The 19,394-nt window shown below is 46.4% G+C and overlaps 1 protein-coding gene across 3 annotated transcripts in view; it reads left to right on the top strand.

Moving 5' to 3' along the window:
* Positions 1 to 19,394, top strand: part of NDE1 (nudE neurodevelopment protein 1) — a 61,075-nt gene that overhangs the window by 27,065 nt on the left and 14,616 nt on the right. For all 3 annotated transcript variants that reach the window (XM_058433912.1, XM_058433911.1, XM_032145246.2), the window contains 2 exons: positions 7,265 to 7,413; positions 19,135 to 19,271. In XM_058433912.1, the coding sequence (XP_058289895.1) occupies positions 7,265 to 7,413; positions 19,135 to 19,271 (286 nt within the window). The remainder of the gene's footprint in view (positions 1 to 7,264; positions 7,414 to 19,134; positions 19,272 to 19,394) is intronic.

Genomic DNA, 19,394 nt, shown 5'->3' with positions numbered 1-19,394 from the left:
GTGCCTGTAATCCCAGCTACTTGGGAGGCTGAGGCAGGAGAATCACTTGAACCCGCAAGGCGGAGGTTGCGGTGAGCCAAGATTGTGCCATTGCCCTCCAGCCTGGGCAACAAGAGCGAAACTCTGTCTCAAAAAAAAAAAAAAAAAAGAGAAAGGACTGCATGGGTTGAGGGAGGCTTTGTGGAGGGTGTTTGCAGGTGTGTGTGTGTTGCTGACACTTGGTGCTTGGGGGATGGGGCTGAAGGAGAGTTGATCTGTACCCATCACAGACGTGGACAAGAATGGGTGTCGGGTGGACCTTGGCAAGCCCAGCTTTACTAATGTATAGGAAAGGATGTGGGACCAGCAAATGGATTGGGGGTATGGGGCAGGGCAGAGGAGAGGTCCCAGATACGTCGAAGGTGGGCAGTGAAGCTGAAGCTTTCTTTTGGAGACCACAGAGTGCAGCTGGCTGTCTGCAGATCCATCTGCCCCATCAGTGTTGTTTGATCAGCCTTCAGGGGTTTTTGTTCAGCATTTCCCCATGAACATTTTCCAGCATATAAGGCTGAAAGAATTTCCAGTGAATACCTGTGTATCCACCACCACTTAGGCTCTACCAATAATATTTACCCTACTTGCCTTTTATTATAAATATTCTCATCCATCAAAATTTGTAAAGCTTCCTGTAAAAAGATGGATTCTGGCCAGGCATGGTGGTTCACACCTGTAATCCCAGCCCTTTGAGAGGCTGAGGAGGGAGGATCACTTGAGATCAGGAGTTGAAGGCCAGCCTGGGCAATATAGTGAGATTCTGTCTCTACAAAAAATAAAAATAAAAAATTGGCTGGACATGGTAGTGCACACCTGTAGTCTCAGCTACTCAAGAGGCTGAGGCGGGAGGATTGCTTGAGCCCAGGAAGTTGAGGCTGCAGTTAGCTATGATTGTACCATTGCATTCTAGCCTGAGTGACAGCAAAAGTTAAAATAAAACATAAAAAACCTGAGTAGTGGTTGCTTAGAACACACATTCTCAAGTTTCCCCCAATCCCTGTATCCCTGACACCAAGAGCTTAGTGTCACTTCTGCCTCTCCCTGTACTTGGCCCACTTCACCCATTTGTTAACAGCTGAACACCTGCTACACGCAATGAGGAATGATTATCGTCCTTTTTGTTGTTGTTGTTATTGGAGACAGAGTCTCCCTCTGTCACCCAGGCTGGAGTGCAGTGGTGTGATCTCAGCTCACTGCAACCTCTGACTTCCAGGCTTAAATGATCCTCCCACCTCAGCCTCCCAAGCAGCTGAGATTACAGGCACCTGCCGCACCACGCCTGGCTAATTTTTATTATTTTTTGTAGAGACAGGGGTTCATGTGCCCAGGCTGGTCTGGGACTCCTGAGCTCAAGTGATCCACCTGCCTCGGCCTCTGAGTGCTGGGATTACAGGTGTGAGCCACTGCGCTGGCTGATTATAGTTCCTAAATTGAAGGGGACTCTGGGTTGAAAAGCTGGGTAGGAGGAAGCTTAGTGGTATGAACTGCAGTTTGGAGAGGATAACAGGCCCTCTATGGATCCTGAGTAAAATATCAAGCAGTTACTAAGTAATTCTCTGCTTTAAGACTGAGTCCTTGGGCCTGGTGTGGTGGCTCATGCCTGTAATGCCAGCACTTTGGGAGACCGAGGCAGGCAGATCACGAGGTCATGAGATCGAGAGCATCCTCGCTAACATGGTGAAACTCCGGCTCTACCAAAAGAAATTAGCTGGGTGTGGTGGTGCGCACCTGTAATCCCAGCTACTCAGGAGGCTGAGGCAGGAGAATTGCTTGAACCTAGGAGGCGGAGATTGCAGTGAGCTGAGATGGTGCCACTGTACTGCAGCCTGGCGACAGAGCAAGACTCCATCTCAAAAAAAACAAAAAGACAACCCTTGAATCTACAAGAGACTCCTTCATTTCCAACCACATGTCAGATGCAAGAGACTCAGAGCGCACAGCACAGCGAAGAAACACGGTACCTTGGAATAATGAAGACCCTGCTACCAGCAAGTATTTGTCAGTCACCTAAGAGAAATATATTCAGCTGGGCCGGACTTCTTAACAACTGGCTTATTCATCACGGGTTGAATGAAAAAGCCTTTAAGGGACCAAACAGAGCATCTATTGATGCCCCCATCAGCTGACAGCTTATTCGAATTAGCCCCAAATGGCAGCACAACATTTCAGCAACAGGTTTTCATGTCCGCAGGTTCCAAGGAGATCTCTGAATCGCTAACGCAGGCAGTGGAGCTCACTTGCTGCGTCCTCCTGGAGGCTGCGTTTGAATTTAGGTTAATGACTTAAGAGCCTGTTTTATTTGGAGATGTTTCCAAATAAAGGGTGTGAGGCGATGAGAGCCACGCCTGGGAACAGGGCCTGGTCTGCCTCTACTTGCTGGGTGCAGATACTTCTTTGCTTACAGCTAGGAAATGGGGAGGGTGGTGCGGGCGGCAGCGGGGATGTGGTCCGCCCTCCCCATCCTTCCAACGCTGTAAATCATCTGTTTGTTCTTTCTTTGGAGTGTTCTTGCACAATGGCTCTCACCACACCTCTCTGGCCTAGGCACCATTACATCACCCTCCTGGGTGCATCCGGACTTTCTAGCAACGCCTTTGTTTACTTGATTGAGTAAAGAGGAGTTGGCCTTTTTTATTTTTAACTTTTAAATTAGACCTTGCGCCTTTGTTGTGGGAAGTGTTTTCTCTCATGCTTGTAGAATCTAGGATGGGTGTTTTGTGTTTTCGGTTTTGATTTTTTTTGAGATGGGGTCTCTGTCACCCAAGCTGGAGTGCAGGGGCACGATCTTGGCTCACTGCAACCTCCGCCTCCCAGGCTCAAGTGATTCCCCTGCCTCCCGGGTAGCTGGGACCACAGGCACATGCCACCACACCCAGCTATTTTTTGTAATTTTGGTAGAGATGGGGGTTTCACCGTGTTGGCCAGGCTGTTTTCAAACTCCTGACCTCAAGTGATCTGCCCGCCTTGGCCTCCCAAGTAGCTGGAACTACAGCCGTGCACCACTATGCCGGGCTAATTTTTGTGTTTTGGTTTCGCCATGTTGCCCCAGGCTGATGATTTTTTTTTTTTTTTTTAAAAGCATCGGCCTGGGCTAGAGTGCAGTGGCATGATCATAGTTTACTGGAGCCTCAACCTCCTGGCCTCAAGCAGTCCTCCCACCTCAGCCTCCCAAATAGCTAGGACTACAGGTGCATGCCACCACACCTGGCTGTTCTTAAATTTTCTGTAGAGACGGAGTCTTCCTACGTTGCCTAGGCTAGTGTGCCTCTGCCACCTGAAGTGCCAGGATTACAGGCATGAGGCACTGCACCTGGCTCTGGGTGTTTGGTGAAGGAAAGTAATTTGGAAGCGGAGCAGGAACAGAATCGAGAGAGCACGGGAGTGGGCAGGTGATCTGGATTGAAATGGTTTAGGGCTGGTTAGCATAATTGCTTAAGGACACCTGCTCAGGAGGCTGGGGTTTGATCTTGGCTCAGTCATTTGCTACTGGTTGACTCTGGGCTAGTTAAGTAATTGAGTCTCAGTGTTCATGTCTCTGAAGTGAAATTAAGCAAGACAACATAGGAAGTGTACTTAGTCTGGAGGCCGGCACAGAATAAGCATGTAAGGGATGTTATTGCTGCAGCTGGCAACAGGGAATCATTGAGAAGTGTGCTGGACTGTTCCTTTGGTAATTAACAAGATCTCTCTCCTTTTCTCTCCATTTCTCCCTCCCTCTACTCTCCTTTCCCCACTCTTCCCCTCCCTTCCTCCGTCTTCCTCCTCCCTTCTTTATTTTTTGTTTCTTTGTTTGTTTTGAGACGGAGTTTTGTTCGTCGCCCAGACTAGAGAACAGTGGCACAAACTCTGCTCACTGCAACCTCCGCCTCCTGGGTTCAAGCGATTCTCCTGACTCAGCCTCCCGAGTAGCTGGGATTATAGACACGCACCACCACACTTGGCTAATTTTTTTTGCATTTTTGGTAGAGACAAGGTTTCACCATGTTGTCCAGGCTGGTTTCGAACTCCTGACCTCAGGTGATCCACCTTCCTCAGCCTCCCAAATTGCTGGGATTACAGGCGTGGGCCACTGCTCCCGGCCTGTCTTTGTTTTTAAATAACCCAGAGATTGGAATGTTCCTTCTATTTTTCTCCATGCTACAACGGAGAGTCCTGGATCAAAAATTCAGAATAGTTGACTGTTGTATAAACCAAGTACATGCTGCTCTCCCATTGTTGGCACAAACAACAGAAGTCATTGAGATTCCTTTTTTGTTTGTTTTGTTTTGTTTTTTGAGACGGCCTGGTCTCACTCTGTTGCCTGGGTTGGAGTGCAGTGATGCAGTCACGGCTCACTGCAGCTTCAACCTCCCAGGCTCAAATGGTCTTCCCATCTCAGCCTCCTGAGTAACTGGGACTACAGGCGAGGCCACCATGCCCTGCTAATTTTTATTTTTTGTAGAGACCGAGTCTGGCTCTGGGCCAGGCTGGTGACTTTGTAATACGGTGATAATGTGTGGATGAGGCTTGGAGAGGTCCATGTGGCTTTCTTTGGCTGTGTACACATTGGGCAGAATGATTTGTCTGAAGATTGTTGGGGGCTGTAGGAACCAGGTTTGGGAGTGGGCAGGATTCTAGGTGCTCAAGGGACGGGGAGGTGGGAGGCACATAATTGAAACAGTTGGTCAGTGTGCCTGCCTGCCCGCCCCCTCCCAGTCCCCCGCCACCGCCGGAGAGTTTTGCTCTTGTTGCCCAGGCTGGAGTGCAATGGCACGATCTGGGCTCACTGCAACCTTCGCCTCCCGGGTTCAAGAGATTCACCTGCCTCAGCTTCCCAAGTAGCTGGGATTATAGACGCCCGCCACCATGCCTGGCTAATTTTTTGTATTTTTAGTAGAGACGGGGTTTCGCCATGTTGCCAGGCTGGTGATTTTGGGTTTTTTTTTTTTTTTTTGCTCGTTTTAAGTGTCGTGGTCTCACTCTGTGGCCTGGGCTGGAGTGCAGTGGCGTGATCATAGCTCGCTGCAGCCTCAATCTCCTGGTCTCGAGCAGTCTTCTTGCCTCACTCTCCCAAGTAGCTAGGACTACAGGTGCATGCCACCACGCCTGGCTGTTTTCAAATTTTTTGTAGCGGCAGTCTTGCCCAGGCTGGTCGAGAACTCCTGGGCTCAAGCAATCCTCCTGCCTCTGCCACCTGAAAGTGCTGGGATTACAGGCATGAGGCACCACACCTGGCTCTGGGTGTTTGGTGAAGGAAAGTAATTTGGAAGCGGAGCTGGAACAGAATCAAGAGAGCACGGGAGTGGGCAGGTGATCTGGATTGAATTGGTTTGGGGCTGGTTAGCATAATTGCTTAAGGACACCTGCTCAGGAGGCTCGGGTTTGATCTTGGCTCAGTCATTTGCTACCAGTTGATTCTGGGCTAGTTAGATAACTGAGCCTCAGTGTTCATGTCTCCGAAGTGGGATTAATGAGCCAACATAGGTGGTGTACTTAGCCTGGAGGTGGCACAGAATAAGTATGTAATGGATGTTATTGCTGTAGCTGGCAACAGGGAATCATTGAGAAGTCAGCTGGACTGTTCCTTTGGTAATTAACATAGATCTCTCTTTCGCCCTTTCCTTCCCTCTCTCTCCCTTCCTCTCTCCTCTCTCCCTCCCCCATTTTATCCCCTCCTTTTCTCCCTCTTTATTTCTTTTTCTGGGTTTTTTTTTTTTTTTGAGATGGAGTCTCGCTATTATTGCCCAGGCTGGAGTGCAGTGGTGCAACCTCCGCCTCCTGTGTTCAAGCGATTCTCCTGCCTCAGCCTTGTGAGTAGCTGGGATTATAGGCACGCACCACCATGCCTGGCTAATTTTCTTGTATTTTTAGTAGAGACCGTGTTTCACCATGTTTTCTATGCAGGTCTCAAACTTCTGACCTCGGGTGATCCGCCCGCCTCAGCCTCCCAAAGTGCTGGGATTACAGATGTGAGACACTGCGCCCAGCCTGTCTTTATGTTTTTAAATAACCTAGAGATCAAAGTGTTCCTTTTTTCTCTGTGTCACAACGGGGAGTCCTGGATCAAAAATTCAGAATGGCCGGCTGTTTTAAAACCAAGTTCATGCTGCCCAACCATGGTTGTGGGCACAAACAATGGACGTCGTTATGATTTCTTTCTGAGGCAGCAGGGAGTTGCCCAGGCCGGAGTGCAGTGGTGCCTTCACAGCCCACTGCGGCTCCGACTTCTCAGGCTCAAATGGTCCTCCCACCTCAGCCTCCTGAGTAGCTAGGACTACAGGCGAGAGCCACCATGCCCTGCTAGTTTTTATTTTTTGTAGAGGCCAGGTCTCTGTGGGCCGGGCTGGTGACTTTCTTTGTAATACACTGGTAATGTGTGTGAAGGAGGCCCATGTTGCCCTGTGGATGAGGCTTGGAGAGGTTTATGTGGCTTTCTTTGGCTGTGGACACCTTGGGTAGAATGATTTGTCTGAAGAATGTTGGGGGCTATAGGAATCTCAACCCTGTTGAGAGTAGGCAAGATTCAAGGTGCTCAGGGGGCAGAGGCACTCAGGACATAATTAAAACAGTTGGTCCGTTGTGCCTGCTTTGAATGACATCTGCCTGTTCCCACCACGTTACGTCACTTGGAGAGAAGGTTCTGTTGACTGAGCCTGGCTTGTCTCCTGATTGTGGTGGGAGGGTGGGACAGAAAGCCTGGAGCCCCACCCAGGGAGTGTAGTGGGAGGAGTAGTTTCATAAAGAGACAGGGTCAGGCCAGGTGTGGTGGCTCACACCTGTAATCCCAGCACTTTGGGAGGCCGAGGTGTGCAGATCACTTGAGGTGTTAGGACTTCAAGACCGGCCTGGCCAGTGTGGTGAAACCCGATCTCTACTAAAAATATAAAAATTAGCCAGTATTGTAGGTAGGTGGCTGTATTCCCAGCCACTCGGGAGCCTGAGGCAGGAGAATTGCTTGAACCTGGGAGGCAGAGGTTGCAGTGAGCCAAGATCTCCCTACTGCACTCAAGCCTGGGCAACAGAATGAGACTCAGCCTCAAAAGAAAAAAAAAAGACACAGGGTCTTGCTGTGTTGCCCAGGCTGGAGTGGAGTGTTACAGTCATAGCTCACTGCAGCCTCTAACTCCTGGGCTCAGGCAGTCCTCCCAGTTTAGCCTCCCGAGTAGCTGTGACTCCAGGTGGACGTGTGCTACTGCATCTAGCCTTCTCGGAAGTCTTAAGTCATTCACTCAGTGTCTGTGTTGTCCTTCAGGAGAAGTTTGAAGTGCAGCACTCTGAAGGCTACCGGCAGATCTCAGCCTTGGAGGATGACCTCGCGCAGACCAAAGCCATTAAAGACCAATTGCAGAAATACATTAGAGAGCTGGAGCAAGCAAACGACGACCTGGAAAGAGCCAAGCGGTATGGGGGTAAGGGGAAGGCACGAGGGGGAGACTCTCCTCTCTGCTTTTTGTCCCCAGCAGCTGGGTACTGGGCCCTGTGCTGAGTATAGGGAACTCAGCAGTGAGCAGAACAAAGCCAGTGCCCTTCCAGCTTTTAGTGCCCGGGAGGAAATGGACAATAGTCGAAGAAGTGCAATTTCATTACAGCAGCAAGGCTGGCAGCCCAGGGTGCTGTGGGGGTGTGTAATAGGGTATATTAATTTGGCTGTTGGCCTGGGAGCATCAGGCGAGCCTTACTAGGGGAAATGCTATTTAGGCTAAGACCAGAGGAATGAGTAGCCATGATCCCAGGAGGGGTGTGAGACAAGAACATTCCAGACAGAACACCAAGCCTGTGCTAAGCCCCTAGTGGGAAGGAAGCTTGTTCAAAGAACAGTTTTTTGTTTTTTTTTTTTTGAGACGGAGAGTTTCTGTCGCCAGGCTGGAGTACAGTGGTGTGATTTCAGCTCACTGCAACCCCTGCCTCCTGGGTTCAAGCAATTCTCATGCCTCAGGCTCCTGAGTAGCTGGAATTACAGGCACCTGCCACCACACCTCCCTAATTTTTGTATCTTTAGTAGGGATGGGGTCTTGCCATGTTGGCCAGGCTGGTCTCAAACTCCTCAGCCTCCAAAGTGCTGTGATTACAGGTGTGAGCCACTGTGCCCAGCCCAGTGATTGTTAACTGATGTTCTGTGGTTTAGCAGAATGATAATGACTAACATTTACAGAAAAATTACTCTGAGCCAAGCAGTTTTTTTTGGATAAGAACACTTTTAAAAAATTTATACATGAATTATATACCGTGAAATCGCAGATGTGGCTGGGCACGGTGGCTCACGCCTGTAATCCCAGTGCTTTGGGAGGCTGAGGCGGGCAGATCACGAGGTCAGGAGATCGAGACCATCCTGGCTAACACGGTGAAACCCCGTCTCTACTAAAAATACAAAAAATTAGCCGGGCGTGGTGGTGGGCACCTGTAGTCCCAGCTACGCGGGAGGCTGAGACAGGAGAATGACGTGAACCGGGAAGGCGAAGCGTGCAGTGAGCTGAGATCGCGCCACTGCACTCCAGCCTGGGTGACAGAGCGAGACTCTGTCTCAAAAACAAAAAAAAGCAAAAAACAAAAAAAGCACAGATGTTTTTTCTTTTTTATTTATTTTTAGGGGTCTTGCTCTGTTACCCAGGCTGGAGGGCAGTGGTGCCATCATAGTGCCTTGCAGCCTCAAACTCCTGGGAGCAAGTGATCCTCCTGCCTCAGCCTCCCCAAATTTTGGAACTACTGGCGTGAGCCACCGCACCGGCCTCCTCAAAGAGTTTTTTTCTGCCCCGTTCTTTTTCTCCTGTCCGTCTGGGACACTGTCTATACACATAACCTTTTTATATTGTCAGGTTCCTAAGGCTCTCTTTTTTTTTTTCCCTAATTATTTTGTCTTCGTTTTTCAAATTGAATAATTTCTGTTTATCCAGTTTCAAGTTGATAGATGCCCTCTTCTCTCTCCAATCTGCCATTAAAGCAGATGAAATGTTGAATTTTCAATATATTATATTTTCAGATGTAGGATTTGCGTTTGTTCTTTTATAATTTCTGTTCTGTTGAGGTTTCTTGACATCCTTGAGCATAATTGTAAGAGCTGCTTTGAGGTCCTTTTGTGCAGTTTTCAACATCTGGGTCACATTTTCTTTATACTCCACACATTCAGTAACTTTGGGGTTGTATTGTAGGCAGTGTGAGTGGTGTTTCCCACAGACTATTAGTTTTTTCTTTTCTTTTTTTTTTTTTTTTTTAAGACAGTCTTGCTCTGTCGCCCAGGCTGGAGTGCAGTGGTGTGATCTCTGCTCACTGTAGCTTCCACCTCCCAGATTCAAGTGATTCTCCTGCCTCAACCTCTGGAGGAGCTGGGATTACAGATGTGTGTTACCACACCTGGCTAATTTTTGTATTTTTAGTAGAGATGGAATTTCGCCGTGTTGGCCAATCTGGTCTCAAACTCCTGACCTGAGGTGATCCGCCTGCCTCAGTCTCCGAAAGTGCTGTGATTAGGCGCTTGAGCCACCATACCCAGCCAGAGATGATGAATTCTTTTATGTTCTTGATTTATTTGGTTTTCTTAGGTGGTTTACTTGGCTGAGCTTACAGCCTAAATTCTGTCTCCCCTTTGGTGGGCAGTAACTGAAATCTCTTTGCTTTTTTTTAGCTGTAACTGGGCTGCTTTGTGTCTGCTCTGTGCACGTGTGGTTCGGGGGAGGCCAGAGATGTGGGAAGATACTATATTCAGAATGTGGGGGGGGCCCCATGGTGATAGATTTCTATCCCTGGAGCTTTAGGCAAAAATCTTGTAAAGATGGAGACTTCACCCAGTCTTGTTCTGTTTTTCTAAGCATTTTCCAGTTCCTGCCAATGCACTCAGATCATTGTTGTAAACATTTTACTCAGAATTTATACAAGGTTTGATCTGATACAGGTTCCCTTGTCATTACCAGAAGTGGAAATTCCTTTCTTGTCAATCTGTAGGAGTTCTTTGCATATATATATTTTTTGAGTTGGAGTCTTGCTCTGTCTCCTAGGCTGGAGCTGCAATGCGGTGGTGTGATCTCAGGTTACTGCAACTGCTGCCTTCCTGCTTCAAGTGATTCTCCTGCCTCAGCCTCCCAAGTAGCTGGGATTACAGGCGTCCCCCCACCACTCCTGGCTAATTTTTGTATTTTTAGTAGAGATGGAGTTTTGCCACGTTGGAGTGGCTGGTCTCGAACTCCTGACCTCAAGTGATGCAGCTGCCTCAGCTTCCCAAAGTGCTGGGATTACAGGCATGAGCCACTGTGCCTGGCCCTTAGTATATTTTTACTACTAATCTTTTCTCCTTCATTGAAAATAATTTTTTCCAGGGTAATGTTTTGTGTGTTGACTTTGTCTGTGGTATCATTTTCCATACAAATATTTCCTTTTTTCTCTTTTGAAAAAAAATTTTTTATGCATATATTTTTCATTTTTAGGTCATCAGTTATGTCTTTTTTAAAATATCTTCTAGTTTTGCAGACTTCACTGGGGAAGTCTCCTTGGATCTTGATTGTTCATGTGTGTTTTCTTTTTTTTTTGCAATATTTTTTAATTGTTTAATTTTTTGTATCCTTATTTTTTAATCTGCAGTGAATTTATTTTTGTATCTAGTATAAGATACAAGTTCAATTTTATTTTCTTTAGGTGGATAGCCCAGTTGTGCCAGCACTATTAAACACACTGTCTTTTTTTTTTTTGGAGACTGGGCCTCGCTCCATTGCCCAGAGTCGAGTGCCATGGTGCAATTACAGCTCACTGGAGCCTTGACCTCCTGGGGCAAGTGATTCTCCCACCTCAGCCTCCTGAGTAGCTGGGACTATAGGCATGTGCCACCACACCTGGCTCATTTTTGTATTTTTTGTAGATACAGGGTTTCTCCATGTTGCCCAGGCTGGTCTCAAAGTCCTGGGCTCGGTCTGCCCACCTTGGCCTCCCAAAGTGCTAGGATTACAGGTGTGAGTGACCAAGCCCAGCCAAACAGTCTTTTTTCACTGAATTGAACTGAGCGCACATGTTAAACTCACATATATTTTGGGATCTAATTCTGGATTATCTATTTTCATTCAGTGTACAATTTGTGAGTTATGATACCAGTACCGTCATGACTTGATGACTTGATTACCCTGGCTTCACATACAATAGCATAAGATACTATAGATTTCATATGTAAAGCCACATTCTGACTTCTGGCAAACCACTGGCATACCATCATTTCCACCTCTATGTCATTCATCAAAGCAAATCAAATGACCAAGCTAAGTCAAAGGGTGGGTAAGTACTTTCTACCCACAATGAGGCCATGGCAAGGGTGTGGACACAGGGAGGGGTGAAGAATCAGGGTCAATGATGCAGTCTACCCAAAGAGGTAGTAGTACATCCACACGGTTCAAAAATAATATACAAAGGGGTTGGCGTTTCTTTAATAATTCAAGCAAATAAAAAGACATTACCCCCCAATGTTTTTTTCTTCCTCAGAAGAGCATTCTACACACACTGTTGTACATCTTGCTTTTTCACATAACAATAGAGCTTGAAGATTGTTCCTTATTAGGACAGAACATTCTTTGTTTTTGCTTTTGTTTTTTTTTCAAATACATAATATTCTATTGTATGGTTGGTATTGAATAATACCGTAGTAATTTAGTCCCCCATGGATGGATATCTGTTGTATTTCTGTTCTTTTGCAGTGATAAGCGTTGTGGTAATGAACAGCCTTGCACGATGGATATCTGTAGGCTAAATTCCCAGAAGTGAAATTGCTAGGTCAGAGGATATACGCGTATGTCATTTTGATAGATATTGCTCAGTTATTTATATGGTTGTACAAGTTTACATTCTCAGTAGCTATGTGAGTCCCTGTTTTCCAAATAGCTTCACTAATAGAGTGGTTTTCAAACTTTAGACTTCTGCTAATTGAAAAGGTAAGAAATAAGTGCATTTCTGAGTTCATTGTCATGTGCTTAAGAGCTGTTTGACTTTCTTCTTTAGGAACTCTGTTGATCTTGGCGTGCATATATATGTGTGTGTGTATGTATGTATATATGTGTGTGTGTATATGTGTATATGTGTGTGTGTGTATATATATATGTATCTATATATAAAATTTTTTTTTTTTTTTGAGACTGAGTCTTGCTCTGTCACCCAGGCTGGGGTGCAGTGGCGTGATCGCGGCTCACTGCAACCTCTGCCTCCCAGGTTCAAGCACTTCTCCTGCCTCACCCTCTTGAGTAGCTGGGATTACAGGTGGGTGCCACCATGCTCGGCTAATTTTTGTATTTTTAGTAGAGATGAGGTTTCACCATGTTGGTCAGGCTGGCCTCACACTCCTGACCTTGTGATCTGCCCGCCTCGGCCTCCCAAAGTGTTGGGATTACAGGGGTGAGCCACTGTGCCTGGCTAGCCTTTATTTTTTTGAGATGGAGTATTGCTCTGTCACCCAGGCTGGAGTGCAATGGCGTGATCTTAGCTCACTACAACCTCCGCCTCCTGGGTTTAAGCAATTCTCCTGTATCAGCCTCCCAAGTAGCTGGGATTACAGGTGCCTGCCACCATGCCTGGCTAATTTTTGTATTTCTAGTAGAGAAGGGGTTTCACTATGTTGGTGAGGCTGATCGTGAACTCCCGACCTCAGATGATCTGCCTGCCTCGGCCTTCCAAAGTGCTGGGATTACAGGCATAAGCCACCATGCCCAGCTGACCTTGGCCTAATTTTTATTTTTATTTTTATTATTATTTTTTTGAGACGGAGTTTTGCTCTTGTTGCCCAGGCTAGAGTGCTGTGGCACGATTTCGGCTCACCGCAACCTCCACCTCCCAAGTTCAAGCGATTCTCCTGCCTTAACCTTCTCAGTAGCTGGGATTACAGGCATGCGCCACCACGCCCAGCTAATTTTGTATTTTTAGTAGAGATGAGGTTTTGCCATGTTAGGCTGATCTTGAACTCCTGACCTCAGGTGATCTGCCCACCTTGGCCTCCCAAAGTGCTGGGATTATAGGCGTGAGCCACCATGCCCGGCCCTTGGCATATTTTAAAATTGGGTTGTTCGTTTTTTTTTTTTTCCATGATTTCTAGGAGATTTTTATATATTTGTCTGTGACATGAATGGACAGTGTTGGGAGTTTGTCATTTGTTTCCAGCTTTGTCTGATGTATATTTTATTGTACAGAAGTTATTTGTTTTGTTTTGAGTCAGTCTTGCCCTATGGCCCAGGCTGGAGTGCAGGTGCACGATCTCAGCTCACTGCAACCTCCGCCTCCCAGGTTCAAGCGATTCTCGTGCCTCAGCCTCCCGAGTAGCTGGGATTATAGGCGCCCACCACCACGCCTGGCTAATTTTTGTATTTTTAGTGGAGATGGGGTTTCACCAGGTTGGCCAGGCTGGTATTTGATTTTTTTGTAGTCTAATTTCTTAGTCATAGTTAGAAGGGCCTTGTGCACTCCAAGGTTTATAAAGCAATTAGCCTGTGTTTTTTTCTAGTATTTTTATTTTTTCTTCTTTTTCTATTTTTATTTTTGTACTAAACATGCATTTTTTTTTTTTTTTTTTTTTTTTGAGACGGAGTCTCGCTCTGTCGCCCAGGCTGGAGTGCAGTGGCGCAATCTCGGCTCACTGCAAGCTCCGCCTCCTGGGTTCACGCCATTCTCCTGCCTCAGCCTCTCCGAGTAGCTGGGACTACAGGTGCCCGCCACCACGCCCGGCTAATTTTTTGTATTTTTAGTAGAGACGGGGTTTCACCGTGGTCTCGATCTCCTGACCTCGTGATCTGCCTGCCTTGGCCTCCCAAAGTGCTGAGATTACAAGCGTGAGCCACCATGCCCGGCCTTAAACATGCATTATTTTTGTTAATACAATTTGGCCAAATGCTGAATAGTTTAGTGTTAAAAATCAGATGAGGTAGAAGCCCAGTTCACTGTTATAGAATCAATAAAGTTCTAGGGCACCAAAGTTTTATATATTTGTTTTGAGACAAGGTCTCTCTCTGTCGCCCCTGCTGGAGTGCAGTGGCAGGATCACCTCAGCCTCCCCAGCAGCTGGGACTACAGGCATGTGCCACTATGACTGGCTAATTTGTGTATTCTTTGTAAAGACTGGGTTTCTGCATGTTGCCCAGGCTGCAAAGCTTTATTTTAAAGACTTGAAAATGTTACAGTTTTGTGCAAGTTTAATAGTTATGTTTAGAACGTTTGACAGTCTTCTCCAAGAACAAGAGTTTCTCAGCACCATCAGCTGTTTGATTGCTCTCTTGGTCCTTCTTCTATACGTCCCTAAAACAAAACTACTCACTTTTAACTGAGGAGAGGCACTTTGTATAAGAATAACCTTGAAAAGTGTGCAGGACCTAATTGGAAATAACTAAAAAATACATTTTCTAAAGGTTACTTTGTTTCATATGAGTACTAAGATGCCAAAAAGTTTTACAAAAATTCAAATAGATTTAATCTAGTTTTACTCTTTTTCATAGATTTTTCATTTTATTTTATTTATTTTTGAGACAGAGTCTTGCCCTGTAGCCCAGGCTGGAGTGCAATGGTGCGATCTCAGCTCACTGCAGCCTCCCTCCCAGGTTCAAATGATTTTTCTGCCTCAGCCTCTCAAGTAGCTGGGACTACATGCATGCGCCATTATGCCCGGCTAATTTTTCTATTTTTAGTAGAGATGGGGTCTCACCATGGTCCTGACCTGAAGTGATCCACCCACCTCGGCCTCCCAAAGTGCTGGGATTATAGCCGTTAGCTCTCACACCCAATCCAACTTACAAATTTTGTTTTAAAGAGATGGGGTCATACTGTGTTTCCCAGGCTGGTCTCAAACTCCTGGACTCAAACAATCTTCCCATCTCGGCTTGCCAAAGTGTTGGGATTACAGGCGTGAGCCACTGTGCCCAGTCAATTCCATGGACTTTTAAAGCATTTTTTTGGCTCAAAAAGGATATGTTCTTAGTTATCTATAGTATATCTCTTAATATTCATATTTACTGAAAATCTGTTTCCCTATTCAAATATTTTAAGGTTCTCAATAACTACATGAAATTAACAGCTTTCATAGTCACAAATTATTGCAATCTTTTGCTGTTACACTAAATATGCTTTTTTTTTTTTTTTTTTTTTAAATAGAGTCTAGCTGTGTTGCCCAGGCTGGAGGGCAGTGCCACAATGTCGGCTCACTGCAACCTCTGCCTCCCAGGTTCATGCCATTCTCCTGCCTCAGCCTCCCTAGTACCTGGGACAACAGGCACCCGCTACCATGCCCGGCTAATTTTTTTGTATTTTTAGTAGAGATGGGGTTTCACCGTGTTAGCCAAGATGGTCTGGATCTCCTGACCTTGTGATCCACCCGCCTCAGCCTCCCAAAGTGCTGGGATTACAGGCACTAAATATGCTTTTATACATTAGTTGACAGAATTTCAACATATAAAATACATAAAGCAATTTTCACTCCATTTACAACTAGCCTGCTGACCTTTATTTGAAAGTAAATACTCATGCCAGGTGAGATAGCTCATGCCTGTAATCTGTCATCTTAGTACTTTGGGAGGCTGAGGCTTGAGGATTGCTTGAGCCCAGGAGTTTGAGGCCGTCCTGGGCAACATAGACTCCTGTCTCCAGAAACAAATATAAAAACTAGCCAGATATGGTAGCTTGTGCCTGTGGTCACAACTGCTCGGGAGGTTGAGATAAGAAGGTGAAAGGATCGCTGGGTGCATTGGCTCATGCCTGTAATCCCAGCACTGGGAGGCCGAGGCAGGCGGATCACCTGAGGTTAGGAGTTGGAGACCAGCCTGACAAAGATGGTGAAAACCTGTCTGTACTAAAAATGCAAAAATTAGCCAGGCATGGTGGCAGGCACCTGTAATCCCAGCTATTCGATAGGCTGAGGCAGGAGAATTGCTGGAATCCTAGAGGCGGAGGTTGCAATGAGCTGAGATTGTGCCATTGCGCTCCAGCCTGGGCAACAGTGAGACTTCATCTCAAAAAAAAAAAAAAAAAGGTGAAAGGATGACTTAAACCCAGGGTGTCGAGGTTGCAGGGAAATTCAGAAATGTCACTGAAGGGCCAGGCGTGGTGGCCCACACCTATAATCCCAGCACTTTGGGAGGCAGAAGCAGATGCATCACCTGAGATTGGGAGTTAGAGACCAGCGTGGCCAACATGGTGGAATGCTGTCTCTACTAAAAATACAAAAATTAGGATGTGGTGGCGTGTGCCTGTAATCCCAGCTACTTGGGAGGCTGAGACAGAAGAATCATTTGAACCCGGGAGGTGGAGGTGGCACTCCGCCTGGTTGAGCACCACTGCCCTTCAGCCTGGGTGACAAGAGTGAAACTCCATCTAAAAAAAAAAAAAAAAAAAAAAAAGCCACTGAAGCTGGTCCCCAGTTCCCTAGCATTCCAGAAGCAAAATAGATTTTGACCAAATAATGAGTTACAATTTCCGATTCAGTTGGAGTTTGTGTTAGGGTACAGTATGAGGTACGAATCTAATAATTTTTTCCTGGTAGGTACCCAGTGGTCCCTAAAACTAGAACTGAACCTGCCATCTTTCTGCCAATGATCTGTGATCCACTTTTATTATAAATTAAACTCTTGTCTATTTCTGGACCTTTAGTTCCTTTGTTCTTACAACCAGTAGCATACGATTCTTCATTGTGGAGGGTTTTTAGTAGTGTGTTCTGACTCTCTGGTAGAGCTAGTTCCCCGATCTCTTTTACAGAGCTCTTCTGATCATTCTTGTTTCATTGTCACAGGATCTTTCAAATCAGTCCAATTTATTCCCCCAGTAGAAACCTATTAAGACGGTGTTAAATTTATCAGTTTAACTTGTAGAGAATTAACTTCTGCGTGATATTGGGTCATCCTCTTTATATACTCAGTATGTCTGCATTTCTGCAAGCTTTCTGTACTCTACATATTATTATGTGAATATTTTATCTTTTTTGTTTGATATGTCAACTTTAGTGTTGTTTTAACTGTTTCTGGTAGTGTACTCCAAATTATTATCCCTTTGTTGTTGGTAGTAGTGTGTTTTTTGTTTTTGAGACAGGGTCTGGCACTGTTACCCAGGCTGGAGTGCAGTGGCATAATCATGGCTTACTGTACCCTTGAATTCCTGGGTTCAAGCAGTCCTCTTACCTCAGCCTCCGAGTAGCTGGGACTGCAGGCACGCATCATGCACGGCTAATTTTTTTCTTTTTGTAGAGACAGGGTCCCTCTGTATTACCCAGGCTGGTCTCAAACCCTGGGCCTCAAGCGGTCCTCCCACCTCGGCCTCCCGAAGTGCTGGGATTATAGGCATGAACCACCGTGCCTGTCCCTTTGTTGTTTTTAATTGTTACTGTGGTGACTTTATCCTATCCACTACTTCTAAAGACCCTGTGAGGGTAGGTACTCGTATAACTCCATCCAGACCTAGTAGGATATGTTGAATAAATGAACTGATGCAGCCATTAATCAGTGCAGTTATTAATTTGGTGATTGAAGGAACTGAGGATGAAGGAGATCAAGTTGCCCAATGATACTCAGTGAGTTCTAGGTGGAGGAGGAGCTGGGTGTTAACTCCTGGGTTCCTCTCCAAACACGTACTTCTAACCACTGTGGGATAGAGTTAGCAGGATGTGAAAGGTCTGGGGACAGACACAGCGTCAATAATAAAAATTGCTGACATTTATAGATGTGTGCTTATGTGTAAAACATCTGTTGCGTGCTTCCTGTAGGATTTTTTTTTTTTTTTTTGGAAACATTCTCACTCTGTTGCCCAAGCTGGAGTGCAGTGGTATGATCTCAGCTCACTGCAACATCCACCTTATGGGTTCAAGCGATTCTCCTGCCTCACCCTCCCGAGCAGCTGGGACTACACATGTGCAACATCATGCCTGGCTAATTTTTGTATTTTTAGTAGAGATGAGGTTTCACCACGTTGGCCAGGCTGGTCTTGAACTCCTGACCTCAAGTGATCTGCCCACCTCAGCCTCCCAAAGTGCTGGGATTACAGGCGTGAGCCACCGTGCCTGGTCTGTATGACTTCTTGCCACTCCTCCCCCACCACAACCCTGCATGAAGGTACTGTTATCTACTACCCTTGCTTTGCATGAGAGAAAACTGAGGTGCAGAGAAGGTGGTTTTCCAAGAATTAAAACATATTGTTTTCTTACAGCACTTGGCAGTGCCTTTACCACAGTGTCTATGCCCTTCACAAGAAGTGGCTGTGAGCAGGGCAGCTGGGCTGGTACTGGGCATTTTGAACTTCCACTGAGAGGTTAAATATGATCTCTTCTACCTGTTTAAGTGCATCTTATGCCCGGCGCAGTGCCTCATGCCTGTAATCTCAGTAACTCAGGAGGCTGAGGCGGGAGGATTGCTTGAGCCCAAGAGTTTGAAATTGCAATGAGCTCTGATTGTACCACTGCACTTCGGCCTGAGAGACACAGCAAAACCCTGTGTCTTAAAAAAAAATCATGTTATTGTATGTGTTTATTAGGTTATTATTATTTTGAAATGGAGTCTCACTTTGTTGTCTAGGCTGGAGTGCAGTGGCTCAATCTCGGCTCACTACAACCTCTGCTTCCTGGCAGTTCTCCCATCTCAGCCTCCCAAGTAGCTGGGATTTGATTACACTACAACTGGCCAATTTTTGTATTTTTTGTAGAGACGGGGTTTTGCCATTTGACCAAGCTGGCCAGGCTGGTCTTGAACTCCTGACCTCAGGTCATCCACCTGCCTCTGCCTCCCAAAGTGCTGGGATTACAGGCATGAGCCACCATGCCCAGTCATATTAGATTATTTTTAATGCTGGTTGGCATTGCGAGCTTGCAAGAGAAGACAGAGCGTACTGCTCTTCTCAAACCACCAAATGCCACATGCAGTCCTGATAGGGCTTTGGCTTATTGCTGACTGCTGTGTGGGCAGCATCTTATTTAGTCCTCACAACAGCCTTGTGCGCCCCAAGAGCTATGATGAGTCCCATTCTGCAGGTGAAGAGCCCATGCCCCAGGGGGTTAAGGGACTCGGCCTGCTCTGTGGCATCTAGGAAGTTTGAGGCTTGGACTTGTGCCCAGGTGTGTCTGACCCTTCACACCTCCTGGATCCGCGGTGCTGAAGGGATGTCGCGGTTTGTCCTCTTGGATAACTCTGCTTTTCTCTTCCCCAGCGCCACGATCATGTCTCTTGAAGACTTTGAGCAGCGCTTGAATCAGGCCATCGAAAGAAATGCCTTCTTGGAAAGTGAACTTGATGAAAAAGAGAATCTCCTGGAATCTGTTCAGAGACTGAAGGATGAAGCCAGAGGTCAGGAGGCCTTGGTGTCTTCACCAGCATGGTCCCGTCTCCCTACCTGAGCAACATCTTGTCCCACAACCTCTCCCAGCATTATCTTTACAGGGACCTTGCACCCTGCTCTGCACCCCGGCT

This window comes from Hylobates moloch, unplaced genomic scaffold (genome assembly GCF_009828535.3).
Source record: "Hylobates moloch isolate HMO894 unplaced genomic scaffold, HMol_V3 SCAFFOLD_23, whole genome shotgun sequence".
NCBI lineage: Eukaryota > Metazoa > Chordata > Mammalia > Primates > Hylobatidae > Hylobates > Hylobates moloch.
This window is presented reverse-complemented; position numbering and strand designations above follow the sequence as displayed.